At 40.6% G+C, this 27,717-nt stretch overlaps 1 protein-coding gene across 2 annotated transcripts; it reads left to right on the plus strand.

Annotated features, from left to right (window-relative positions):
* The first annotated feature begins 438 nt into the window (after positions 1 to 438).
* On the plus strand, positions 439 to 27,410 carry LOC306842117 (liprin-alpha-3-like). Of its 2 annotated transcripts, XM_079372190.1 has the most exons (32): positions 439 to 708; positions 8,840 to 9,646; positions 12,431 to 12,532; positions 12,919 to 13,083; positions 14,139 to 14,213; positions 14,327 to 14,386; positions 14,607 to 14,735; positions 16,112 to 16,204; positions 16,668 to 16,720; positions 17,769 to 17,862; positions 18,042 to 18,176; positions 18,358 to 18,441; positions 18,547 to 18,678; positions 18,773 to 18,835; positions 19,125 to 19,204; positions 19,557 to 19,743; positions 20,297 to 20,490; positions 20,638 to 20,881; positions 20,964 to 21,100; positions 21,208 to 21,356; positions 21,486 to 21,582; positions 22,101 to 22,182; positions 22,381 to 22,581; positions 22,691 to 22,753; positions 23,158 to 23,184; positions 24,313 to 24,488; positions 25,029 to 25,126; positions 25,219 to 25,394; positions 25,536 to 25,604; positions 26,039 to 26,201; positions 27,129 to 27,197; positions 27,340 to 27,410. In XM_079372190.1, exons 2-31 carry the CDS (start codon positions 9,311 to 9,313, stop codon positions 27,179 to 27,181), a joined length of 3,717 nt encoding a protein of 1,238 aa, XP_079228316.1. In that variant the 5' UTR covers positions 439 to 708; positions 8,840 to 9,310; the 3' UTR covers positions 27,182 to 27,197; positions 27,340 to 27,410. The 2 variants fall into 2 exon arrangements, with proteins under 2 accessions (XP_079228316.1, XP_079228317.1); XM_079372191.1 differs by lacking the exon at positions 14,327 to 14,386 and having other exon boundaries at positions 440 to 708.
* The last annotated feature ends 307 nt before the right edge of the window (positions 27,411 to 27,717 follow it).

A 27,717-nucleotide genomic window follows, 5' to 3' on the forward strand; every position in this document is an offset into this window, starting at 1 on the left:
AAGAAACATCTTCCTTAAAGATAGGTTAAAAGCTTTGTTTTTTGGAAAATACTTAAATAAAATTGTAGCCCTTAAAGTATGCTTGATAACTGAAGTATTTCTGACAGTTAAATAAGAATATACAACTTCGTGTGCGTCTGAAGTTGGGCCTACATATAGCCTACACACTGTATACAGATATGTGTTCAGCAGAAGCCAACTGCAGGTATAGACGTACAAAATTATAGTGTACCTTATTACCTGTAAATGAAATACATGTTGGGTTCAACTGCAGTTAAAATGTCCAATTGAAAAGTAGCAGGTCACATTTCTAGAATAATGGTTGCACTTGTCTCCCATTTACAATAATTAGTCAGGTGTTTGATTGGCTTGGCAGTGCGCGTGAGTGCGTGGCACGCGCGTAAATCACAGAGATGCGGAGAATGCTGAGAGAATGTTTCTTTAAGACCCATTACCTTCCAATTCGACAGAGGGGGAGTCTGGTAAGGTGGCGTATCGTCTCTCTCCGCGCCGCCCCCCCCCCCCCCTCTCCTCGCCGTTTCGTGTGGAAAAGAGGGGCAGAAAAAAATTTGCTTATACCTTATTTTAATAAGGTTTTCCCCGGTTTCGGATGAGGGGTATTAGACACCGAGGCACGATCCGCGGAGATGGAGCTAAGGGATATTTAACATCAAACATGGACACTACTGGCTCCCCGCGATGATTGTGGTAAGGATGCAACTTCACACCACCCCATCGCAACACAGTTTTCCAATGAGAGGATGAATCAGAGAAATATTGGGAGGATATGCATACAATAATGTTACGATAAAGGGTGTGCACGCGATAAAGAGTAGGCTATTTAACATTGTGTGGTCAAGGATTGAAGGGGATGATAGTATGTAAGTGTGCGTCTTTGTGCATGTGTGTGAAAAGAGATTGGGGGGGGGGGGGGGCTATTTGAAAAGAGACAAATAGGCGTTTATTACAAAGACAATGCAACGCTTGGCGCCTATGTCAGTTTCAGGCTTTGACAGGTGTGTTGGCAGCTCACAGCACGATTTTATTCAGGGCGCGCGTGCTCGCTCCCGTTTGCATACAGTTTGGTGATGAGGTGGTATCTACTTGGGGGTGGGGGGGTCTTAAGAACATCAAATTCCACTGTATATTGGCCTACTATGTGTTGCTTGTAATTAATCATGGCTGTAAGTAAGCCCTTCGCCGTTGGGAGCTTTGTAGTCAAACCTCCCAGTTTGCCTCCCTGCTATCATAGGGCCTATATGGAGTTGATTATAATTCTATAATGTCTTGAGTAGGCTATGTGGGCCTTTGGCTGAAAATGTTAGATGTGTAGATGTATTATTTACGTGACATTATGCTATCCATAGTCTTTGTCGACCAGATAGGAAAAGGTGGATTTATCTTCCTCTATTTTCGCTTAAATGGCCGTTTTAACACAGCCTCTAGGGTTCCTTCTATGAAAAGAGAGGTGCGCGTGCGTGCGTGCGTGCGCGACCCTTCGTCTCTCATGGAATGGTCTTTCCTCCATACATACATCCAGAAATGGAGGTAGCCACATAACACAGACTACTCGAGCTGTCATCGGGAGAGCCTCGTCATTTTTCCCATCAGCCCGGTGTGCGGTGTGGATGCCAGCGCAAATAAAAGCGTTTTAAAGTCCGGATCCCGGTGCTCCCATTCCCTCTGCCCAGCTGCCGACAATCACTTATCGATTCCAGTGATGCGTTTCTTGGCCAGGGGGTACTGTTTCATGGTTTTAGGAGGAGGGGGGAGGAATAGGAGGAGGACGGTTGTTCATTATAGGCTCCGAGTCGCTACATGCTTATATGGCCTGCTTTTATTGAAACGTCAAGATGCTTCCAACATGCATGCTTTGTTTTAGCTGGAAGGCGATTTAACCGGATGTCAAACCGAGAAAGACCTTCTTTCTTCAGCTCTTATTGCCGCGGCTGAGGGAGCCTGCACACCCGCCCCAGTGTCTGGTAGAGGAGAGCTGTTTTCCCTGCTCCTCTCTCTCTCTCTCTCTCTCTCTCTCTCTCTCTCTCTCTCTCTCTCTCTCTCTCTCTCTCTCTCTCTCTCTCACACACACACACACACACACACACACACACACACACACACACACACACACACACACACAGTCAAAAACAGCACACATAAGACTATGCCTTTTTCTTTTAACCTTTTTTGATATTTTTTGTAACATGAGTCTATTTGGGAGTAGGCTATAGGTCTTTAATTGGTCATTTAGGAATCAGATTGTGTAAACTAAGTCTGTGCAGCTGTGCACGTTCGGAAGCTGTAAACTAGATTGTGACTTCGTATGATACCTTGTTGGATGATGATGATGATGATAATGGACTATCATGATATGAAGACATCCACATGTGACACTACATGAGGTAATCCATATAGCAGAGATTAATGTAAAGCAACAAATGCTACAGTAAAGAAAATGTTTCAGCAGCACCAGTTGTTTTTAAGTCATATCTTTCATTTCGGTGGCAGTACAAATGGCTATTGATGTAGTGTCCATAAGTCTTATGAAAAGAAGGTTTTGCTTGGACTGCACAAAGCTTTAACATAATGTCTCTGTCTCAGACGAGAGGGATGCTGAATTTATTTCAAGACAAAGTTTGCACACCTCATTTATTCACAAAGTTTTTTGACTGTTTTGTTTACGGTTTGCAAATGTATACATAAATGCTCTGACAAAGTGTTCGGTCTATGTATCCACTGTGTTTGATGTTCACCAAATTGAGAGATGAGGGAAAGAGAAAATTAGGTCATATTTAAGCAAATGCAGCAGATTTAATAACTCATTAGCCACAGCTAACTCTTAACCGCTAGGCCTAAGAGAAGCAGTCAACCTCTCCTAAACTTAACAGTTCGCTTGTTTATATTACCACGAGCTATCTCACTATCATTATCGATAGCAACAGTCTTTACTATCCTATCCTTTACTAAATGCCCAGTTTAGACACTTTCAAGCCCAGTTTCAAGGTGTACTATTTACGCCCCTGATGCTTTGCCTTCAATCTGAATGTCATGGAGGCTTGATAGGGTGAAGAAGTTATCCCCCTTTCTAGCGTTTTCGGAGGTAGTAAAGGAGACATTACAGACGCGAGAAGGGATCACCGAATGGGATCGGCATAACCAGCAGGGGAGAGCAGCGGTGTGTGTGTGTGTGTGTGTGTCTGTGTGTGTGCATGTCTGACTGTGCTCCAGCTAGAACTTACACTTGCACAACTCTGCAACTCTGTGAGGCAATTTGAATTCACAAACTGGGACATGAAATATATCGTACACCGTTGCGGAATAAGTATGAATTATAATCTTAAAGACCTAATGACAGCTGAGCTGAGGGATGACGCTGTTGCGAAAAGACAACCTGACAAGTCTAATTGGTATCTTAAAAAATGTTGTTTGCTCATATTAGCTGCTGTCTTAGTATATCTATTTTATATTAACTGTCGGTTTGGGGTTTTTTTACCTTGAAACAAGGCCCAATGTCCCAGAGGAATTTCTAACGCTACTGTCTTTTCTGTTCCACAGCACCATTCAAATAGGACCAATTTGTCTGTTTGAATTAACGTGAACTCACTTCTTGGCCTTGGTCTTAAATGGGTTTCATTTCTTCATTCCCTTGGTCTTGTCTTTGTATTTTTTGGTCTAGGTCAAAACTTGATCTCAGTTCAGTGATGACAATAAAACTTACTGCAAGTGGTCAAAAAATCTAGTACTAGGTTTAGCACTTCCAAAAGAATCATCAGAAGCCCTAACTGGTGTTTTTGATGTATTTAAAATCCCCTAACTGACAAACAAAACTACTGGTCAAGAAACTCTCTCTCTCACTCTCTCTTTCGTACTCTCCCTTTTTGCACACATTCATAAACACACCGGTCCTAAAGCTCAGTGACCTCACAGCTGATGCTTCAGTCAAAACTGCAGGCTGCACAGTTTGCTTTGGCCTGTACTGAATCAGGACTGATGACTGCTTTGTTTTCACCCTGCATGGCCTCATCACATGACTCAAGTACAGAGACCTATGACTGTGAGATTTGCAGTAATTGTTACAATATATAAAATAATCTGCAGTGATCACAATACTCTGTTTTCTGCTGCTGGGCCAAGGAAGAGCAGCTGGAAACAATGACAAATGATGCAATGTTTTTTTCTGGGCCAATTTAGTAGGACTAATTCAGGAGTTTTTTAGGTACTCTACCAACTCAAATGATTACGAGAAGGATATTTTTGGTAGGTTGGATCACAAAGAAGCAATCAGTGGCTGATAGTGTAGTCTTTGATCTTAATGAACCATTGGAAAACATTGCAAACAACAGATCTGATTAGGAAAGAGGCAAATAAGTGAAACATAGAGACCTGACATTTCCTGACACCAGGACATTGGTGTAATTGGCTAATTTATCGCAGATGTTTTTTTTGTTGTTAAAAAATTTATTTTTAGTTAGCCCAATGCATTCAGAATACAACAATAAATACCACTGTTTCTATTTTGATGAGCTAAAAGTCAAAGAGAGAATGATTTGATGTTATTTTGGCTTTTTTTAAAACAACTACGCAAAAAAAAAGTGATTTTCACTCATTTCTTCAATCATATAAGCGATGATTAAAGAAAAGTAAAGCTTCAACAGGAAACAGTCAGATGTCATCAATGTGAGTGATTCACATCTGAAGGTGTTTTTTATGTGCTAAAGTCAGAGATGAAAGTGCTGCTTGGACATTTGATACTGCAAAAGACTCCACTTTAAGTTTAAAGGGTTTGGTCGCATATGTGTGAAGTGTGTATCGAAATATTTATTAATACAGAGTTTAGGAGGCTTAAGGCCAGCTCCAGCTCTCTGCCTGTTAATAGGTTGACCAAAAGTTAGTTTGAGACAACAGTTCCATTATGGCGACAATGTTTCAATGTTGTCCTTCAAAAGTCCGCTTCAGATGGGTGACATCACTGTGACAACTTCCATGTTTTCTTAAGTTTAATATTTTAACTGGAAGTTGCCCATTTTTCTGAGTTTTACATAACCTCCTGCTGTCAGACAAGCTTTGTAAACTTTTCAAATGTCCTGTTTTTTTTTTTTTCTGTTTACATGGTATAAAAATCACAAATGAACAGAAATCAGAATCTGATTAACTTAGCTTCATGCAGGTATTTTCAAACCCCAAAATTTTTCTTTAAAGTTTGGATGAGTCAATATGTGAAACTTGGACCACCCGAGCAGCACCTGAATGCAGCATTATAGACATTTTCAACACATACACATACACACAAACAGCCGTTTTTTTCTAATTCCAAGGTTTCTCTATGTCTGTGCCTATAGGCAAACAGTGTCTGCCCCACAAGACAACACAAGTCTGCCCCAGCTCCTTCTTTCTTCTCGTAGCCATGGACATAGCCAGCCAGGCTAACTAGCTAGCCTGCCTATCGCCCACCAGCAGCCAGCTCTATATTGCACCATTCTTGGTTCTCATCTTTCTCCAGAGGCACCCAGCTCAAGCCCGGTCTCAAAGCTGCTGTCTGTCTGCAGAAGCCGACCTGACAGTTATTATTATGGCTCATAGAAAGATCAGCCACAAATATCCGATTTGGGCACAAGATCATCAAAATTCCCTTCATCGATATAAGTTTGAAGTTGGAACACACTTTTTATGCCATTCTCGATTCTAATCAGTGTTCTCCATCGAGTTTGTTAGCATAGCCTCTAAGCAATATGGCAGACATTAAGTTTGATTCTGGCAGTGGGGTCGAGGCCACTGACCTGTAATAGATCTGTAGTCGAAAAGTGGTCAAAAACATTGCAATTATTAGCAATGTAGTTTCACCCCTGCTAACCACAACAAACTCCAATGACGCAAAGTGGTGATTTTTTGTCATTAGAGGCTTCTTTTCAGGCAAAGAAATACAGAGCTTTCTTATCTCAGGGCAAGATGATGGCCAGATATATGACCATTCAAAAATACTATACCAGGTTTCTAATAATACAAAGCTTAATGTAAATGCAGCTTTTAGGCTTTCTGTGTCTCCTGTATTGCTCTGTGTACAATGTTTCAATCATTATATAAAAAACAAAACAAGAATCTTAATGTACAGAGATTTGATAAGCAAAACGACTGTTATCAACTTCTGATTTGAATCATTGACTTTGAGGAAGCAACCCTAATATAGTGTTGTATTAGGATGACAAATATGACCCCCAGTGGTTTAAAACATTTACTCTGACTTTTATTTTGAACTCCCACACTGTATTTGAAGGAAATGCAGTAAATGTTCGGTCTTGCCTCAGTGATAATCCATCAGTGGAGCCGGGAAGGAAGTAAGTTGTTTTTTAGTGGGACACAGTGACGTTGCCAAGTGCTCTAGCCAGCTCACCAGCATGAGGAGCTAATTCAGTGTCTGTATCAGGACTCCAATTACCAGCGAGCAGTCCCCATCTTTGGTGCTGGACAACCATATGATGAGAGGACTTGTTTTTTCACTGGTGCTGGGGCCTGTGTGCTAAATGGGTTTGATTCACAAAATGGATGAATTTAGTCGGACAAAGACAGTCTGTATTGTGCTGCCCAGACTCACTGACGTAAAGAAGCCTGCATGGGGCACTAAATCAGTCCAAACCACTTAAAAGTATAAAAGCCAGTGCAAGCCCCTGAGTATTATAGACTAGACAGTGAAGAATATGGGAGGAAAGAGGAGGAGAGCAACACAGGGCGCTATAATAATGCTGATTGCCTGAATCCATATCATTTTGGCCCACAGTTTGCAGTGTGGGCCAGAGGCTTTATGCAGTTAAGGGAGTAATTTAAGGTATGCAGATAAAGAACAAAACTGATTAAAGAAAGTGTTCCGAGTGTGATTACGTACCAGAATCACCATCACATAATTTAATAAAAAAAAACCTGAGATCAAGAACAAATTAAAGTTGAGGATTCGTAGCTTAGCCTTAGCCTAGCGGTTAAGTCACACATCCCATGTACAAAGGGCATTAGTCCTTTTTTGCTTTGCGTGGGGTAAAATTCAACTTTATTCCTTTTCTGCATTTTCGGTGTCTTCTCGGTTGTCTTAACTTAAGGCAAAAAGGCCCACTTTTTTAGAGGAGAACAAATTAAGGTTGTTGTACTTTCACTTGAATCAATAAGAGTTCAGCCAATTCTAAGTTCAACAATGAATACACCTTAGTCGCAGTGACTGAGACCTTAATGAAACCCAATTAAATCTGGGAATAAATATAACTCTCCTTGAGTTTCATTTATACACAGCATTGTAAGGCTACAGCCAGCAGTTGATTAGCATTCAAGCATGAGAACTACAAACAGATAAACATCTTTGCTGGGTGTGTCCAAAAGTAACAAAATGTTGGTGAACTTTAAATCATAGAAAAATGAAGTCAACTTCAGACCAGGTTAAGGTGAGAGCAGTTTATCTGTGTTTGCAGATTTTGCTTTTTAATTTGCTGAATCGGATTTTAATTTGGTTTTGTTAGTGGTTTGATTAGTATCTTCCACAAGCGTTTTAGCAGGCTCTGGTTGTATTCATGAAAACAGTCCATGTGGATAGCAATACTGGTGGAACACAATCCGCCGTTATGCAACCTCGGGCCACATACTAACAATTTCCAGGAAGCTGTATGTAACTTGCAAGTCAAACTGTAAACAAATAATCAAATCACAGAAAATATAAATCTAGGACTGAAATCATGAATTAATTAATTATTAATTTGAGGCCAAGTGAATAGCTGGTGGTTTTAAGGTAGCACAGGTATCAGTAGTTGCATTGGAAATGTTGCATGAAAACATTTCGATTACGACCTGTATCTATCATCATATATATTCAAATATGAAATAGTTTAGTTTAGGTTTAGTTAAAGATGTTTTGCTTTGACACCATATCCTCAGCCATGGTCTTCACTGGAACCCCTGTTTGCTCCCTTAATGTGATTATTATCATATGAATTTTGCTACTCGGTGCTAAAAACATGTGAGCAGTGGTTTTTCATTGAGTACAATATGTCTACCTGAACACCTTGTAACACTAGCGGCATAGACTACAGTGGCAATCCTTTTGACAGAGCAAGGCTTCTGTTTTCCCCTGTTTTTTGTCTTTGTGCTAAGCTACCCTCAGCTAACAAACTGCTGTCTGTTGTCTTAGGCTATCTCTAGTTTACAGGTTTGTTAATTGTGGCAAGAGTGTCAGTCATGCAACCATGTAACACCAGTAATGACAATTAGTTGTGAGTTTACTTTGGACAGAGTAAGGCTACTCTTTGTTCCTGTCTCCAGGGTCCCAAAGCTGACCTAAGCTAATGGGCCACGTACCAGCTGTAGTCTTAAAGGCTATTTAATGTACTGGTTTGGTTGTGGTATAATACAGCAAAACAGTATATTTTGGAATTGAAAAGTATTCCCCTTGATCATTTTGTTGATTTCAATTAGCATTTTGTATGTTTGGACTGTCATAGTGCAATTGTCAAGGCTTCTGGACAATTATACTGTATTTTCAGTTTTGTCTCAAAATAGTTCAAAAACTTGCATGATCCAGTGTATAGACTACTCAAACACTACTCGCATATTGGTTTTCAGTGTACTGGATATTCTAAGGATTTATATTGATTATATAAGCAGTGATCCAGAAACAATAAATTTTTGAAATTGTTATCATATTTGAACATGCTCATTGTTCTCATTCTTCTGTGACATTTTCACAACTTACATTAGCTCAGTATTGTTTTCTCAAACAAGTCCACTCTTGCTGTGTCTTTCTAATTTGCTTAATGCACAGTGAAGTTTATTGAGGGAGATCTAATGCTTGCCCTTTTTTCTTTTTCAGCTCTTCACCCCAGCGCTGTGAGGAGATCTGCCTCGTGGATACAATTTAGGAGCATTGGCCCTTCTTTATCCTTTCCTTCCCCATAACCTCTTCCCTTCCTTCCCCGCCCCACTTCGCCAGTCCTCGACACCCACGCAACGGCTTTCCCGTAGATACTGCGTCCTCTTGCATAACACAGGAACACGTTAGCAATCTGATCAGTTACTATGAGGTTTGGGACTTAGTGTGAGAAGAGAGGAAAGACATACAAAAGTGAGATAAAAAAAAATAAGGCAATAAACGGAGGGAGCAATGCAGACCAAAGGAATTATATTTTTGGTAAAACTGAAAATGTTAAGATTTATATTTTGTACATTAAACTTTTAGTAGAAGCTCATAAACAACCAAGGCACGAAAAAATAGTCATTCTGCATGCACAATCTGCTGTTTAGTTTTCTTGATTAACTCAACACTCATACACACCACAGTCTCATGATGATGTGCGAGGTGATGCCCACCATTTCTGAGGATGGGCGAAGTGGGACTGGTGGGGGCCCCTCCTCACCTGCCGGAGCAGGAGTTGGAGGCCCTGGAAGTGCGGTGGGAGTTGGGGGCTTCAGAGGTGGGGAGCCCAGAGGTGGAGGGGATGAAGGAGGCAGCACGGGGAACCTGGAGTCCTTAATGGTCAACATGCTAACAGAGAGGGAAAGGCTGCTGGAGAACCTGAGGGAGACACAGGATTGCCTCGGGACAGCTCAGCTACGCCTCCGGGAGCTCGGACACGAGAAGGAGTCACTTCAACGACAGCTATCTATCGCTCTGCCACAGGTACAGCTGTGTGTGTTTTTGAGCACAAGTATACAATCCATGTTCAGATTGTAAGTCAAGACTCAAGGTATAATGAAATTCACTGACGTTAAACCCTCCACCTATTGGGGTAACTATGTTTATCCTCTGTGCTATCAGTGTCTAGATATAAATGAGTGTGTTCCTATGAGTGTGTGTCATTGTGAAGCATGCTTTTGAGGCAGTAATCCTTTGCAGTGACAGTTTGTGCAGAGAGACGCAGCTACAAAGTGGAAGTTAAATACTTCCCTGTCTGCATCTTTAGAGTTTTTCACACTGATGTTGTTCCAACTGATGCAAAGGGTTTATGTTCCTATCAGCTATACTGTCTGTTTAGTCTAAGTTGCATCCCCATTTTTCCTCTTATTGTGTAATCAGGTTTTATTGTGTTTGTTGATTGTGCGGTTAGTAGATGATTAATGACGCTGGGAGCTTATATTTGTTTATGGCTTTGAATATGAGGTTTTTTAGAATTCTCTTTTGTGTACTTGGTGAACTTGCTAATTAATTATAAATGGAATTTAAAGATTGTATCCAATATTAATAACAACAGCTTTTCGTTTATTTTGTTTTGCATTATGCATACTTTACTTTACCATTATATTGTATTTTTCGCACTTTTGAGGTCCCTTTATTTTTTTTTAAAACTGCAGAATTGGTCAGCACAAACAACTAAGTCAAATTTCTAGTGAACTTGTGACATTTGATACAGGCTATGACTGGGCTGATCCCTTATAAAATGCATGTATTCAGAGATAAAGATAAAATCAGAAAGAAAAAAAGAATCTGAAATTATTATTTACTAAGCTTTAAAGGGGACATATTATGAAAAGTCCACTTTTAAAGTGTTTTTGAAAATTTATTTGGGTAACCTGAGTGTTGACCCACAAAATTTGAAATAAATTCAACCAGTCCTTTTTCACAAGTTGGATTCCGGTAAAAAAAAAAAAAAAAACTCCCCTCCCATGGACTCCACCTCCAGCTTAGAGTAAAACTTTTGCACGGGAGTAGTGATGTCTATCGGAAAAAGTCGGGGGGGGGGGGGGGGGGCATTTAAAGAGACACACACCAAAATGGATTGTTCTAAGAGAGCGGGTTTCTACAGGGTCACAAACCTCTCCTGGTGCTTGATTCATGTCATATTTTGACCAAAGCCCAGCACAGATGTTTCATTTAGAGCACAGGGTACTGTTTGAAATGGTGAAAAAAAGGGTATAATATGTCCCCTTTAAGATCTTATTTTGAAGTGAAACAAGAATATTGAAGAGCATGCACAGTGCACTGCTCGGTCACTAAAGAGACCCTCATTATTTTTCAGAAACCACATAACATTTTCTAATGTTGTGACATTGATAAGACATTGAATTGTCATTTAAATGTTCACAAAGTGGAAACAGCATTATTCAAACCTATGAAATCCCAAATTATACAGTTTAGTATTGACACACGACAAAATGATGCAATAGCAAACTTGCATGTACTGTAATTATCAACTATAGAACTGTAAAAGGTTAATTAATGTAATGGCGTACAAAAGAGTTTTCAGTGACTTGACAATTGATGAATAAATGTTTTTCATTTAAAAAAAAACTGACTTACATTCCTCTCGTCTACCAACTGAATTGTGAGGCTGTGCTGCATGTCTTTGTCTCACTCTATGCTAAAGTAGATGTAGGCGTGTTAATACTTTGAACAAAAACTGTGAATTAACCTCATTCTAAAGCTTTTACAACGGTAAAGGCATTTTCCAATTTCAATTTCCTGTCTGAATAAAGGGGTTTGCTTATCCTTCGTACAATGGTACGTCAACTCTGTCATAATTTAAATGAATGCAGGGCAATGTAGCCAATACAGTTAGATTGAGATGAAACAGAAAAGAAACTAAAAAGGGACAAGAGTAGCCAGCTGAGAAGCTGACCCCTATCCAAACAAAAAGAATCCCATAAGGCCAAGAGCCAATGGACCCACTGTGTCACCATCTGTATAGATGCCTCTTTGGCTCTTTCTCCCTTCTCTTTTTATGTGCAAACACAGGCCTATTTAATGTGCCTACTTTCAACTGTTTTTGAATCCTAAAGCAGGCAATCCTGACTGCAAACATCTTCATCGTCATTCTCCTAAGCTGCAACTGCCTCTGAGCTGCAGGCTTTGATGCTGTTTTATAGAGACATAAAGAAATCAGGGACAATAGATTCTTTTTGTTTAACAAAAATGTAAGACACGCTTCTGTTTGCACTCTGTGTCTGCGTTATGCAGGAATTTGAAAGTGTATTCCCAGTGGTGTTGTAAATGACATATTGATGCTGTGTTTTTGGGGGTCTCTCTTGTGCATTCCAGTGCAGAGCCATTGTGTAACACTGTATGATGTAATCCATCCGTGAATGCAAGTTCACAGTGGAGAATGAGCAAGAGAGAGATGGTGTTGAAAACTGTGTCAGTGATTTACATGATTAGTATGTAGGTTTACATCATGTACGCCTTCATACATGCAAAGTCTCAGGTGTTTTACAGAGCTGTGTGTTTCTGGGGGGTTTTAGCTATGTATGTTTAAAGTGTTATGTATTGTCCGTGTTTGACGAGAGAAGCTAATTCTATTAATTTTCAGCATCATTAGATTTCAACAATGTTCTGGCCTTAATTGTTATTTGTTCCTTGACACTCTCAGTGCAGCTGAAGCAGCTGAACAGACACCACTTAAACTATTAAGAAGGCACATTTAAACAGTTTGTTTTCTTTGCCCCTGAATGCAGCTTGTGTGTTCCACAGGAGTTTGCTGTGTTGACTAAAGAGCTGAACGTTTGCCGGGAGCAGCTTCTGGAGAGGGAGGAGGAGATTTCTGAGCTCAAGGCGGAGAGAAACAACACACGTGTAAGATGTTTAGCAGCCATTTTGCCTATTAGCACTGTAACAGCCTCAGTGGTGTCTTCCTCACCCATTGTGCTTGTGTGGGTGTGACACTGTTTCATTTATTTGTACATTTCCTCTTTGTGACTCTTTCTGTCCGTATCTGCTTTCCTTATCTTGTCCTCTCACTCATTGTCCATTTCCTCACCATCCAATTTGATCTCTTATAACCCTTCACTCCCCTGCTTCTTCTCGGAGCTTTCTTCCTGTGTTTTACCTTCATTTGCCCACCATCACATCCATTGTTTCCCTGTCCTTCAAACCGTCTTTTCTACCTCTCTTTGTTCACATCTTTACATCCTCCTGTCACACCCCAATCTCCTTCCAATTCAAACCACTCTCTCCTGTAGTTGTTGCTGGAACACCTTGAGTGTCTGGTGTCTCGCCATGAGCGTAGTCTGAGGATGACAGTGGTAAAAAGACAAGCCCAGTCCCCAGCTGGGGTCTCAAGTGAGGTGGAAGTCCTCAAGGCCCTCAAGTCTCTGTTTGAGCACCACAAGGCCCTAGATGAGAAGGTGAGTCAGACCGTTATCTTGTGCAAGGTAGATAATGGACTGTTTGAATCAAACTGGCATACACATCCTTCACTAACTTCATGGCCAATTTGGTACCGTCAATATTTGTAAAGATATTTACCATATGTAGTATGTTCTAGTCTTACCATGACACAATTAACCCGAAAAAATGTGCAATTTTTAAGGCAATATACCTAACTGAATCCACACCAAAAGCCAGACTTGCATAGTTAGCAGCTAGCTTATGAACATAGTAAATTACTGGCTACAAAAAACCTAGCTATCCTCCCTAGAATGTGTCAAAGAGTAAAATAATTTACCCAATAACCAGAGACAAGTTCTTTAAATATTTCTAATTGATATGAATGGATACATTGTACCTGTTTCATATACAGTTTTCTAACAAGTTAGCCATGTTAATTTAAAAGGTACAGATTGTCAGAAACATGTTTACAGCTAGTTTCTGCTGCCAACAATTGAAAAAAATATTTTAAATGAATTTAGAAAAACTCAAAATGTATCTTGACTGATTTTTCACTTATATGACAGTATCCAGCTCAATGATGACAAAAAAAAATATATATTTTTTTTATATTCTTAATGAAGAATGAGAGTTGTGTCTTGGCAGCGGAATTTACATTTTTTGCATTATAAAACTGTACACAATTTCTATAGGCCTTCCTCTTGACACACTGGACTTAATACGCTAGCTATCATTTATGGGTTATTACTGTATTTTTGTTCATGTTCTAAATAATTGGCTATTATCACACCAATGCATTCTAGGCCTACTATAAATCCCTTCCTTCTTCTGTGGCTCTCAAAGGTAACCTGAGCAGAATGAAATCGCCCCTTAACGGCTCTTTCATAAAGTAATACTCAAGAGTGTTACAGTAAGAGTCTAATGAGGTACCGACCTGGTAAAGGATCAAATAAACAGCAATGTAGAGAAAATAAATAGCATATGACTCTTTTGAATGTTAAATTCATTCTTTTGCTTAGTGTCTCTTATCTTGATTCTTTAAGCAGTCAAATATTACTTCTCTACCTCACAGGTGCGAGAGAGGCTCCGCGTGGCCCTCGAGAGGGTGTCCATGTTAGAGGACCAACTCGCAGCGTCTTCTCAAGAGGTAAAGTCCAATATGTAGCATTTTCCATCTTTTAAGTATAGTTTAGCCTGGTGTGGAGAAATAACATTAATTTGTTTTGTCTTTTTCCCATTTTGTCTCCCCCCCTTTCCCAGGTAATCTCTTTAAGAGACCAGATTAAAAGACGTCAGCAAGGGGTGGACGGCGGGAAAGATGTAAGGGAGGGTTTTATGCACGTTGGTTCCAGTAGTTTTTGTGTTTGTGATAGCGACAAGAACAACAGTAGAAAAGTAGATGTATGGGTATCATGGTGTGTCATTGTGATTTTAGTTCTGTTTTACATAATCCATATGCATCATATATTTAAATTTTATATTCAGCTGATTCTTGTCTTTCTTCATCACCATCATTGTTTTGTTATTGTCATCATTATAGCGACTACCAAATGGTCCGTCCACTGGCCTGGAGGATAGCGAGCTGGAAAGACAGCGAGAAGGAGAGATAGAGCGGCAGAGATCTGAACTGTCCCAGCTCAGGGAGAGGCTGGCCCTCATGTGCCGGCAGGTGAGTGTGTGTTATTGTATATACATATCGTCGTGGGGACCATATCCAGTTTGGTACTTCAGTGTAAGGACCTTTTTACCCAGTGAGGACATTTCTCCTACAAAGAGACATTTGAGTTATAACCTAAACGTGGTTACATGTTAAACACACAGAAATAAATTCAGAAATAGTCACTATCGACACAGTACCTATGTTATGGTATGAAACCCTAAAAACATAGGTTGGAAGGAAGTTTTCTCATACACTGACATGGGTCACACCTGCACAGAAAAACAGTCTGATTAGTCAAAGTGCTAATGACCGTTTCACCTAACACAAACAACAGTTAAGTAACAGTAATGGTTATGATTTTTTGGTGTTCCTTACATTTCATATCCTTTGACTGCTTGGTTTTGTTGTGGAGTATTTGTACTTGTTTTAATTTTCCAGCTTTTTTTCAAAATTATACAAATGTTATCATTAACTAAAAAACATTTACTGAACTGTAATGAGAAATTAGGAAAGTAATTGGTGTTTCAAAGTTGGAATAAATATGTCCTTTGGTGAAGATTTCATTTAAAATTAGAGCAGAGGTGTTTGCTCAATTTTGAAGGAACATTTACACCAACAATCTGGACTTTTTCTCTTTTGCATGATTTCCCACTACATGTGTCGCTGTCAAGCTGCTGGTCTTGTCATTTACATCACGAGAGGTGTTTCTCCTCTTATGTCAGTGTTGGCAAGTCAGGCAATAAGTGCATTTACCACTAAATCAAATTAGTGGTTTAAGGTTGTGTTTTTTTTAATACTGTAAAACAGATGTAGTCATTGAAAGTCCGAGCAGGTATTCAAAAACAAGCATTTGGATGTATTCCTTTAATATGATGGAAGTTGTGTTTTTCCGTTGCATTCTATCTAAAAGTTTGAAAACTGAAATTGATAATAAAAATCAATAGCACACCGGCTGATTTTCTGACAGTATATCCCAAAAAGGAGGGTCTCTCCCAGTCCAGTGCTGGTCTCCTTCCTCCCTCTTATGGCCATAAACAGCACTACAGCTTCTCTAAAAAGTCTTAATTGTACTGCAGAGTCCATCTGTAGTCAACATTTACATTTAATCATAAAGTATTGAACAAAGCACTGTCAAACTATTTCTTATGTAAGGATTAAATCAAATAAAGATAACCAAATACCTTACTGTGACTGTTTGAAGCACGAAACAATTTATTGCATCTGGTTTACTACTACCTCTCAGCGATGCTTTTAAAAATCTTACATTGGCCAACATTTTCTTGAATCACTGACAGTTCTATTTACACTGGGTGCTTTTGTAGTTAACACTGACTCACGTGGGTTCAATCAGTGTCATCTTGTGTCCCTTCACTCTGTCACGTCAGGTTGGGGAAATAGAGGAACAGCTTGCGGCAGCCAGGAGGGAGGTGACGAAGTCGGAGGAGGCCAATCAGAAGCTCCAAAGGGAAGTGAAAGAGGTCTGTGGGGCCAATATGTCTGTTCCTGACCAAGACCCTGAGCTCACTCGAGTGCCAGGGATGCAAGTGTATATTTGAAGAGTGTGTTCGACCTCAATGGCCATATGTTGGAGAAGTACTAAAATGCCTTATTATTCCTGTAAATAAGAGGGTGGGTTAAGACAATTATGCAATGCATTGTAAGACAAATTGAAAGACTAAATACCCCCCCCCCCCTCCACACACACACACACACACACACACAAAAACACACACACCCTAAAAAACAAGAGTTCATTGTAAGTTGATGCCGTATGCACAGTATTAAAATGTACGGCTGAAGTAGGGCGTCCACAAGTAAGAGTTTGTTTCCTGTTTATATTTAACCTGGCTATTCCGTTTACATACATATTTAAATACAACTGTATCGTGAAATGTATTTATTCACATTATTGTGTTTCATGATACATTTTGCTTCTTCCAGGCCCTTTGCCAAAGGGAGGACATGGAGGAAAGGATAACAACACTAGAACGCAGGTAACGTTTCCTGTGATTGAGAGATCTGTTCTGACTTTTATTGAGGTCCTCAAAACACATCATTTTATTTATACATCAGCTTTCATGATCACTGAAGAAGGACCAAATGCCTCATCTGTTGGCTGACAGTGTGTCCTGAAACCGCTTTATATAATTGTAATAACCATGCAATGGTGTGTTTTTGGTCCGGTGTTTGTTGGAAACTTTGAATATCACTTGAGGACTGCCTCCTCAAATCCAATTTACAGCATAGACAGACTTCTTTATGGTGCCATGATCAGTATCCTTTAGTGATTGATTTAAGAGTTAGGATCAGATATTTTTATTATTAGTCTGTCATTTCTTCGCTATATGGATCATAATGGCCCAGTAGAAGTTTAAAGAAATTACCAATAGCAAAAATTAGTTTTCTTTAGATGAAAATTCTTTCTACTGTTTCCCAGGAGGACGATCTTTAAATAAACATAGCAACAAAATTGGGCAAATAATGCAAATGAGAATTTTAGCCAGAGTAGCGCCTATAGCGGGGAGAGAAGTATGAGGACATTTTGAAAACATATTTTTATGAGATTTTTTTTCTTAAAATAAATGTTTTTAATGAATATTTTCACAGAGTTGTAAAAAAACTATGTATAGCAACTTAAGAAAAAGAATATGCTTATATAAACTGGATTGCAAAAATACAGCAGCTCATATATTCACGTGTTAAGTTATAGTGGGGTCTGCAAAATTATTTTGGCCTAGGAGGTCTCATTTTAGCCAATCCCACCCAATTTGAGTTTGAAACCCCTGGTCTATAGGATTCCTTCCAAGCTGCAGAGGACACGTCTTATAGCTCCTTATCAGCCTACATGCTGTAAATCCACATTAAAAACGGAAGTGTGATCAGATGAACATTCAAAGGGTCCCCGCACCATAGGCCGTGATGAACTGATTTTACAGTGACAAATCTAACTGCCACTTTACAGGTGAACCTTTCACATAGTCACAAAAACAAAACAAAACTGCAGCCCGAATAACTCTGTGGTGACTGTGGTGATGGTTGCAGGTACCTCAGCGCCCAGAGGGAGGCAACTTCTCTCCATGATATCAAAGACAAGCTGGAAAATGAGCTGGCCAGTAAGGAATCCCTGCACAGACAGGTAAAGAGTATCTGAAATAGTTATAATGAAGTGATTATTTTGTGTTTAGCAGGGTCATATGTCCAGTGAGAGGCTGCGATATTTAAAAATCTAAACATTTGTTGGGTATGTAACTTGATTTTTTAATTATTTCAGATGTTGATCCTGACACTGTACATTTGTGTTACTGCTGTTTCCAGAGTGAAGAGAAGAACAGACAGCTACAGGAACGTTTAGATGAGGCCAAGCAGAAGCTCCAGCAGACTCTACAGAGGGCAGAGACGCTCCCTGAGATCGAGGCCCAGCTGGCACAAAGAGTTGCCGCTCTAAACAAGGTACTTTGTATCTGAGTGCTTTTCCACGCTGCACCTGACGACCTGCAAATAACGCTGTCATAACTTCTCCTCATTTTAAACAACTAAACATTTAGTCATGCTTGTTCTTTAAAAAAGAAAAAAAATCCTTCAGAGTTTCAGTCTGTTCATGCATTAGAAACATGTATATGCTCCGAAACAGGCGGAGGAGCGCCATGGGAACTTTGAGGAGCGACTACGACAAATGGAAGCTCAACTCGAAGAGAAGAACCAAGAGCTACAGAGGGTAGCGTCATGTGTTTTCCTCGTGTTTTATGCTGTTGTCATTTTAAGGCAAAATCAATGTGTTTTGGTCTATGGTGAGCACCTCTCTTGCTTTACTTGATTCCAGGCGAGGCAAAGGGAGAAGATGAATGACGAACACAACAAACGCCTCTCAGATACAGTGGACAAGCTTCTGTCTGAGTCCAATGAGAGGCTGCAGCTTCACCTCAAAGAGAGGATGGCAGCACTGGAGGAGAAGGTACGGAGCACACTTATTAGTGGCGGTTCATACTTTCATGATTTCATGAAAAGTTTGGTGTTTTAAATGGACTCTTCTGCGTCTGCTCCGTCAGAATGCCCTCTCGGAGGAACTTTCCAATATGAAGAAAATCCAAGATGATCTTCTGGCTAATAAGGTATTTCCCTTTTTTAGCCATATTATTTGTATTATCAGGTTTTTGTCAGAGATTCTTAAAGCATGTTTATCAACGAACAGCACTTGAAGGCACGCACTTTACTTTCTTTGGAAGACAAGTCACGTTTTTGTCTACACTGTTGATTAGCTTTAATGTAAATCTACTCCCTGTTCTCAAGAACTCCACTTTTGCGACACAAACAAGATGACTCATGTTAAACAAAGAAGAGTTGTTTTCCTTTGGAAAACACATGAAGAAAGACATGTTTTTTTCCCCGTCTGTACTTCAGGAACAGCTCCTTGCTGAGCTGGAGCGAATCCAACTGGAGCTGGATCAGCTGAGAGGCAGACCTGGCTCTTCTTACTCAAGGTTAGATACAATGAACCTTTACAGGACATTATTTTTTGCCATATGTCCCACTTTTTGAGAATGTCGTAATAAAACACAAAGTCTCCCGGGGGGATCTTTTATGAATAATGTCTCTTTTGAATACAAATATTTGTTTACTACACTGTTAAACCGCATTGTGCTTCACTGAAATGTTTTTTTTCTCACATTAAATTATTCATTTTGTACAAAGAATGTTTTGCTTTGCCTGAAAAATATGCAAATAATATTTCCGAATGCCTGTCATTTGTATAGGATTGATGTCACTTTGCACCCTGGAAATAGGGACTTTGCAGTTTTGGGTTTTGTGACTGACTTCTGTATCTCACCTTAGGGCGGGCAGCGTGAGCTCTCTTCCCTCCACCCTTTTTCGGAGATCCCTTCCAGGGAGTGCCTCGGAGCTGCGTTACCCTCAGGGTGGAGGCTCCCTCCCAGCTGGCTACAGCAGCTCCTCCAGCGGGGTTGTGGTCAGGAGGACACACCGTGGGCGGTGGGGCGGTGGAAGAGATGATAGTGGCAAGGTGTTGATCTCTTGTCCAGAACTTCCACCAGATACGTGTGCATTACATGTCCGCTCCGGTCCGTTGCGGCTTCGTGCTCCGTTTTCCGTCAACGCCCACAGGCTGTGTTCTCCGTGCCGTGACAAAGGAATGCCCGCAGTCATTTTAGATTCACTCGGACAGCCCGCGATAATACGATGCATGTGGTTTAAACTCAATAAAAACCTTACAAACACATCAACAAACATGCATACGGTTATTTGCCGTCAAAACTGAGTGTTTTATTCTGAAAATAAACCTGGTGTTTTAATGTTGTATCAGTGTCTGACTTCCCATCCTACTTGTTCTTTTCTGTGATAAATTGATGCGCCGTGCTCTGGCATCAGGTAAAAATAGAAGTCTTGCGTATCCGCTACAGACTGCCGGAGCTAAGATGCAGCGGAGCTGGTGGAAGCACACACACTGCCGTAACGGAGCGGATACGCATCTGGTGGAATTTGGCTGTTTCATCATTGATCTTTTATGAAGTCGGTAACTTACTGCCTCCTGTCCACCACTTTTTTAATTCTTCCAGTATGGCGATTGGGATAGCAGCTCTATGATGGGTCCTGGGTATGATGGGGGCGTGGACGGAGGCTGCTCTGATGACGAGGACGACAGGGAGACTCTGTTTGGATCAGAGCTGCTCTCCCCCAGCGGGCAGACAGATGTGCAGACTTTGGCCATCATGCTACAGGAGCAACTGGAGGCAATCAACAAAGAGATCAAGTGAGATTTATGTTGATCATATCTTTGTGTTTCTTATCCAGAGCCTGAGCCAAACCACGATTTAAACCTTCCTTTAATAGGAAGGAAGGAAGTGGATTTGTGTTACGATAAAGAGTGTACAATTTTCTCTTCCCTCTCTTCTCTTAGGCTCATTCAGGAAGAGAAGGAGAGCACAGAGATGAGGGCAGAAGAGATAGAGAGCAGGGTCAGCAGCGTGGCCCTGGATGCCTCTCCTCTTCCACCTTCCTCGCTGGGAGGTCGAGACAGCGTCGGGAGGGGTTACATGACTCCCTCCATCACCTCCTCTACGTTGGCGTCTCCTTCACCACCCAGTTCAGGACATTCCACTCCTCGCCTGCCACATTCCCCTGCCAGGGAGTCTGACAGACAGGTATTGAGTCAACTCCAAAATGAATTTGAAAAAAAAAAAAGGATCACTAAGGAAAACTTACCCAATTCTTTCCACACGGCAGAACAGCAAAGAGGGTGAAGAGTGCAGAGCTCTGGCCCTGATCGACTCCAACCCTTCTATTCCTCGTGCCCTGCGCTTGGACCGGATGACACATACTCACCCAGGGGCAGGACTGGACGACCACCGTGAATTTCGCAGGTACTCTCAAGAAAGTTTGAACCATAAATGGATTATTTGGCTGACCAAACTCGCTAAGAGTTTGCTTTGATTTCTCGGTTCTGTTTCTCCTTTGTCCGTCCTTGTAGCCTCTCTGCTGACGGTGCCATCACAGCTAGCCAGGATTCTCTCCACAAAGCCAGCAAAAAGAAAAGCATTAAGTCGTCCATTGGTCGCCTCTTTGGCAAAAAGGAAAAGGGGCGGATCGGTGCACCTGGTCGCGAATCTGCCTCACTGGGTCAGTAAAAAGTGAAAAGCACTTGGTTCAGTAACCAGCGTTAACAAATGTGAATCAGCTGCAAGTGTTTTAAAATCAGAGAGGCTGCTTTAAATGGTAACAATTGTTTGTAACTGTTGACCTCTCCAGCCTCAACACCCTCCGATGACCTGGGTTCAGCTGACCCCTTAGGCCTGACCAAACTTGGGACGGGAACAGTGGAAAAAGATCGCCGCAGCAAAAAGAAGTGAGATCAGTAACCTTTTGTACATGCCTCTAGTGTTATTCACAAGACTAAAGTGCAACATCACGCTGATGACACCACGTTATATCTCCCCTTACAATCCATCGATGCTGTTTTTTAAATGCTACCTGCTTTTATCACAAGTTACTGGAACCCCATGAATCCTTTAAGGATTCCCAAAGAGTTTTTTATTTTTGGGCTCTACTGTCGTGGCTTTAGGACTTTTGAAGTCCTGGTCCCCTTACTCTGGAATGACCCACATGCAAATCTGTAAGATGCATGTGGGTCATGCAAGAGTCTTAGAAAAATAAAGTATCTGTCAGTGAAATGTTTTGTTTGTTGTTGTTAAATTATGTCAAAATCTTTTGCTTGAAACACTTGGTAAGAAAACATTTACAAAAGACGCAGCGAGGCCGACGATGTCGTTGTATCAAAGCTCTCAAGCTTTCTATTTAGAAAGGAAGAGAGTGGTAAAGTAAGATGTGAAAACACAAACGTATGTTTTCAACTCTCCCCTTCAGGCACGACCTATTGGAGGAAGCCTGTCGCCAAGGTCTGCCTTTCGCCTCATGGGATGGCCCGACTGTTGTCACATGGCTCGAGGTGAGGCATGAAACAGCGCTGTTAAATTGAAGGCTCAGATCATCTACGGGTGTAGGCATACATATCACAGTTGGGGTTTATTTTAGTAACAGGGTCACATTAGGTGCAGATACAGACTGCATGCAGATTGAAGTGACTCTCACCTGATAGTCTGTGAAGTATCATTATGATACTTACATCCTATTTCTGTTCATCCAGCTGTGGGTCGGGATGCCGGCGTGGTACGTCGCAGCCTGTCGTGCCAACGTCAAGAGTGGCGCCATTATGGCTAACCTGTCAGACACAGAGATCCAGAGGGAGATTGGCATCAGCAACCCTCTGCACCGGCTCAAACTGCGCCTGGCCATCCAGGAAATGGTCTCCCTCACTAGTCCGTCTGCACCTGCAAGCACTCGCTCCGTAAGGCTCCATTTAAAGAAGCTCAAAGTAGCTTTAAACATGAGCAAATAAACACAGCTCGGAAATCATAAAAGCCTGGACATGATATTCATTTGTTTACTGTTTACAGTCGACCAGTAATATTTGGATGACACATGCTGAGATGGAGTCTCTAACTGCTGCCACCAAACCAGTAAGAATGTCATTTTTCATATTGAATGGTACATACAGAATGACACCTGTAAGACATTGATAACGTTTGTAGCTGATTAATTAATTGTCTCATTTTTGGCCTCTAATCAGAGCAAAGGTCTCACATTGATCAGCTCTTTTCTTCTTCTTTGTCTCTGATTAGGCGTGTTTGGCTATCCCTGTCCTTTACTATCCCCTTAGAATCTGTTTCGATGTAGTGCTCTTTCCAACTAATTCTCACTCACTAACAAAACTTTTCCCCTTTCTGCATCCCTCTCTTCCTCTCCTTTTTGTCCTGATTCTTTGTAACACACACAAACACACGCTCCCCCTGGTGATCTATCCCTCTCCTTGCGACTTTCTCTCCCTTTTTCTCTTTGATTCCTTCTGTGCCTGAACCAAAAGGAGCAGAAAGAGTTCAGCTGGGACCAGGTGAGTTTTTACAATAATGAGAGTAATCTTTTTTTTTTTTTTTAAGGACAAATGTTTACCAATTGCTTTAACTGACAAAGTAGAGGCAGGAATATGGGAGAATGGAATAAACATTTAACCATCAGAGGGGTGGGGGATAAAGGGAAAATAAAAGTCACCAAGCATAATGCAAATCAATGAAATAAACATGATTAACTGGGCAGATCTTGAAAGGCAGTCAAAGCAATAAAGCTATACAAATAAAAAGGTTAAAAAAAATACATGAAATAATTAAGGTATTAAAAAGTTAAAAATATATATTAATAAGCTACTTAATTATTCTGTCTGCACATATCTTTACATTGTGCAGTGTAACATGACCTTTATTGTTCTGGAAGATAACTGACTCATCACTCAAGAAAACACTTTTGATTACTCAAAAACATCTTATCACATTTTAAGTCTTATTTAGATTCCAGAAATTACATGTATTACTGGCCTTCTCCCTGTGGAAATAAACACTTTAATTTATGATGAGTCAGGGGATGTAGTCTTTGAGCTTTTACTGCCACAAAGAAGTGAAACTGTGGTAAATCTCTTGTTACGCAACAACATTAAAATCAGAGGGGCCTTGGTACATTTACTTAGATTTAGACTGAACTTTATTGATCCCTTTGGGATGACTCCCTCAGGGAAATTTAGGTTTCCAGCAGCATTTAAGACAAACATTAAATGTAGCAGGTAACAGAAAAGTAACAATATAAAGAATAAGATAAAATATATAATAGAACACTCTCCGTTGGAAAAAAACAAAAATATACAAAAAATGGCTAAAACAATCATTATTATTATTGCGATTATTGCACTTCGGGTGAAATTATTACACATACAAGTGAAAGTGTCCATGTGTTATTGCACAGTGAAGGCAATAACATTTTACAGTGACCAACTGAGAGCTAATAGTCCAAAAATCTGAATCCTAAGGATTTTCATCAGCAGCATTATTGCACTGTAGTTTACAAAAAATAAACTTAAGGAACATTTTAATCTACAGCATCCTTAAGAGCTGCAAGCTGACGAATCACTCTGCAGTTGGCTTTTAAAGCACCTCTTTTACCATTTCACTCCATCATGTGCACCATCCTCTAGATCCTGGCCTATGGAGACATGAACCACGAGTGGGTGGGAAACGAGTGGTTGCCCAGCCTGGGTCTGCCTCAGTACCGCTCCTACTTCATGGAGTCCCTGGTGGATGCCCGAATGCTTGATCACCTCACCAAGAAAGAACTGAGGGGCCAGCTGAAGATGGTGGACAGTTTCCACAGGTCTCACTCATGATAATGATTCATGTTGTTGGATGTACTAATTTTTTAAACCTCACTGTAGACTGTTTAAAAAAAGTTAACATATATCGTTTGGTTTTTCACACTAAAGTGTGTAAGAGCTGTCGAACTGCATTTTTCTTTGAGCCAGCAGAGGGCACTAGCTATGAAAAACCAGTTGAATAAATGACGATGCTTATAAGTAGATTATTACTGCTTAAATATTTTCCTCATATGTTTAATTATTAGTTTTGACTATTCTTGAATGTAGCATAATGCAAATTGTTTTATTTTTGTCCCCATTTCGAGAGAGTTCAACAATAAACCTCAGTGTCCGTTTGAGCTACCTGTGATTGACAAGTTTCTCCCCTTTTAGTCAGAATAGCTAACGAAGGGAGTGTATTTATCCAGTCTTCCAAATATGGTATCTTAAGGCTCCAAAATAACAAGATGAGGACCTCTAACTCCAAACGTGTGCCTGCAAAAAAAGTCTACAAATATAGCTGTTACATTAATTTCTATTTTTCCCTCTGTAACTGATAGGGTGAGTCTTCACTACGGCATCATGTGCTTAAAGCGCTTGAACTACGACAGGAAGGAGCTGGAGAGGAGGAGGGATGAAAGTCAACACCAGAACCAAGGTGAGGCCCTCTGCACACTTCATATCAGAGCAAACATTTACACACACTTTCATGATCTATACCTAACCGCCTAACTTTGCGTTTCCCCTCAGACGTCATGGTTTGGTCCAATGAGCGAGTCATGTGCTGGGTGCAGTCTATAGGGCTGAAAGAGTTTGCAGACAATCTGTTAGAAAGTGGGGTGCACGGCTCTCTGCTGGCTCTTGATGACACCTTCGACTACACAGACTTAGCGCTCCTGCTCCAGATACCCAATCAGAACACACAGGTACACCATAGCACAACATTCCTATTGTCTGTTTTCATTTTGTAAAACACATATGGTGTGCGCATGTCTCAAACATCTTCTGCTGGCTTATTAGATAAAATGTCTGACTTTTCATTGATTCAAATGTGTTTTCTGTTTCAGGCGAGGCAGCTCCTGGAGAAGGAGTACAATGCTCTCATCTCCATGGGAACAGAGAGGAGGCCCGATGAGGTACAACTAGGCAGACTGAAAATCAAAGACAATCATTCTTATGTGTGATTTGAACTTCCTCGACGAGGATTATTTCACTTTAAAAAGTGAAAGACCTTGGATCCAAACTTTGAACTTCTTCTTTAAATATGTGACACAGTAATACAATAAAGTGAAATCTGTCTCGTTCTTACAAAGATACCCTCTATAAAAACAAGACATGCACCAATGCTGGCAATTGCTACCATGCCAAATTGGTTCAGCTGTGTTTACGTCAGTGCTAATTGCTTAGCTACAGCATCCAGCCCTGAAAATTGTATGTCTGTGTAATAGTTTCACAACAAATCCTGCTTTGTCAAATACAACTCTGTTAAAGCTCACTAACGCGCAATGATTCATCTATGCATTGATTGCTGTTAGCTTTAATCACTGGCGTTTTTTCTTCGACCCTGCAGGACGGCACAAAAACATTCACACGTTCACCGTCATGGAGGAAGATGTTCAGGGAGAAGGACCTCCGCGGGATGACCGCCGACTCCTCAGAAACATTACCTGCCAACTTCCGTGCCTCTGCCATCGCGACGTCCTCCGTCACCTTGAGGAAAGTCCAGAGCGAAGGTGAGGCGGTAGCGCATAGCTACTCCGTGGTTTCTCTCTGTTTAAACATTTGTGAGAAGAAACTTGATGTAAACTTAACTAGCCCTGCTATGTTGGGACTCAATTTATATAACTATAAAAATGTAACAGCTGTTTGAGGACTACAAATAGCTGCATATGTTCATCAGTTTTTAGGAAATTACAAAATCTCTTTGCTGCAAAGTGTGTGCCATTTAGACTTTGGCTGCAGGTGGTTTTTAGACAATGAACATTTAGTGGTTGTGTGATCATAATCTGGCTGGTTGTGCTATTTGTGTTCTTCTCTGTCTCGTTGTAATATTTGCACTCACTTTTTGACTTTTATTTTCTGTCTTGGGAAGCCAAAATGCTTCCACTGCCACAATAACAATTAATCTTTACATCCCTACTTACAACTGTTAATCTCCAAATCTCAGCCCCCACGCCAACTTTATATCTGACCTGTCTAATCTGTTTCACATTGAAATACGTCACGATAAAGAAACCAGACACTTTTAACATAACACATCATATTGAAGACATTTTGTTTTATGCTAAACCGAGCTTAGCTTAGCCTAGCCTACCAGAGTGTTATTGGCTGATAAGCCTTCTCATTTCTGTTTAGAGCTGCTGAGAGAGTCTGTTTCTCAGTTAAGCTAACAAAGTCACGCCATTAGCCCTCATACTTACTAATGTTTTCCTACAAACATGCTTTTTATCTATACAAAAAAAAAACAGTTTTCCTCTCAGGAATTGGAAGTAAAGGAGCACTTTGGAATTATGATGAAGAACATCTCTATAATTAGAACCACACGTCATTCATTTTGATTCAACTTTTAAACCTTGTAATAGTTTTCGTGTTTGGTCCATTTTTCCCTGAAACTTCCAGAGGGACTTGTATTTATTGTTTACCTTCTCTCTCTCTCTCAGTGAACTCTGGTCCGAGAGGAGAGTCTGCGTCTGTGAGGACATATTCTTGCTAAAAGACAAGCACACCAGGTGAGAAAGCACCCTCGCTGACATGTGTAATCCGTTGTTAAAAATAGCTTGTGTGCACTCAGATCTGTCATTTCATTTTAACAGGAGCTGCCGTGGTTCTTAACGTGTGTATATTTACTTTATGTTTTTTTATATTTTTTAGAAATCCTCCCCCTATTTCCGAATCCAAGGAGAAAAAAAAATTGTGGACACGAAGTAAGCATCAAAATCAAACAGGGACTCTAAAAGATGACCGACATTCGAGGCCAGCGCCTTGAAGAATCAAAGACACTGAGTGAATGCTTTCTAAAAAGATGATCAAAAAATGAGTGAATGTCCGTTCATCCATCTCTCTCTCTCTCTCTCTCTCTCTCTCTCTCTCTCTCTCTCTCTCTCTCTCTCTCTCTCTCTCACTCCATCATTCATTCATAGTTGTGGCATGATGCTGTTTGACTCTGTAGAAAGTGGCCTGTAGAAAGTGACCATCGCCTATTGTGAATACATCTTCTGTTTTTTTGAGTGTGAGATGGCACTGTTGACA

This window comes from Symphodus melops, assembly GCF_947650265.1.
Source record: "Symphodus melops genome assembly, chromosome: 21".
Taxonomy (NCBI): domain Eukaryota; kingdom Metazoa; phylum Chordata; class Actinopteri; order Labriformes; family Labridae; genus Symphodus; species Symphodus melops.

Bases quoted from the DNA above. Each gene is read 5' to 3' on its own strand.
- LOC306842117 (XM_079372190.1), top strand. From the start codon at position 9,311: ATGATGATGTGCGAGGTGATGCCCACCATTTCTGAGGATGGGCGAAGT. The intron at 20,491-20,637 runs GTGAGATTTATG...CTCTTCTCTTAG, and splicing joins GCAATCAACAAAGAGATCAA to GCTCATTCAGGAAGAGAAGG. The intron at 22,582-22,690 runs GTAAGGCTCCAT...TACTGTTTACAG, and splicing joins CACCTGCAAGCACTCGCTCC to TCGACCAGTAATATTTGGAT.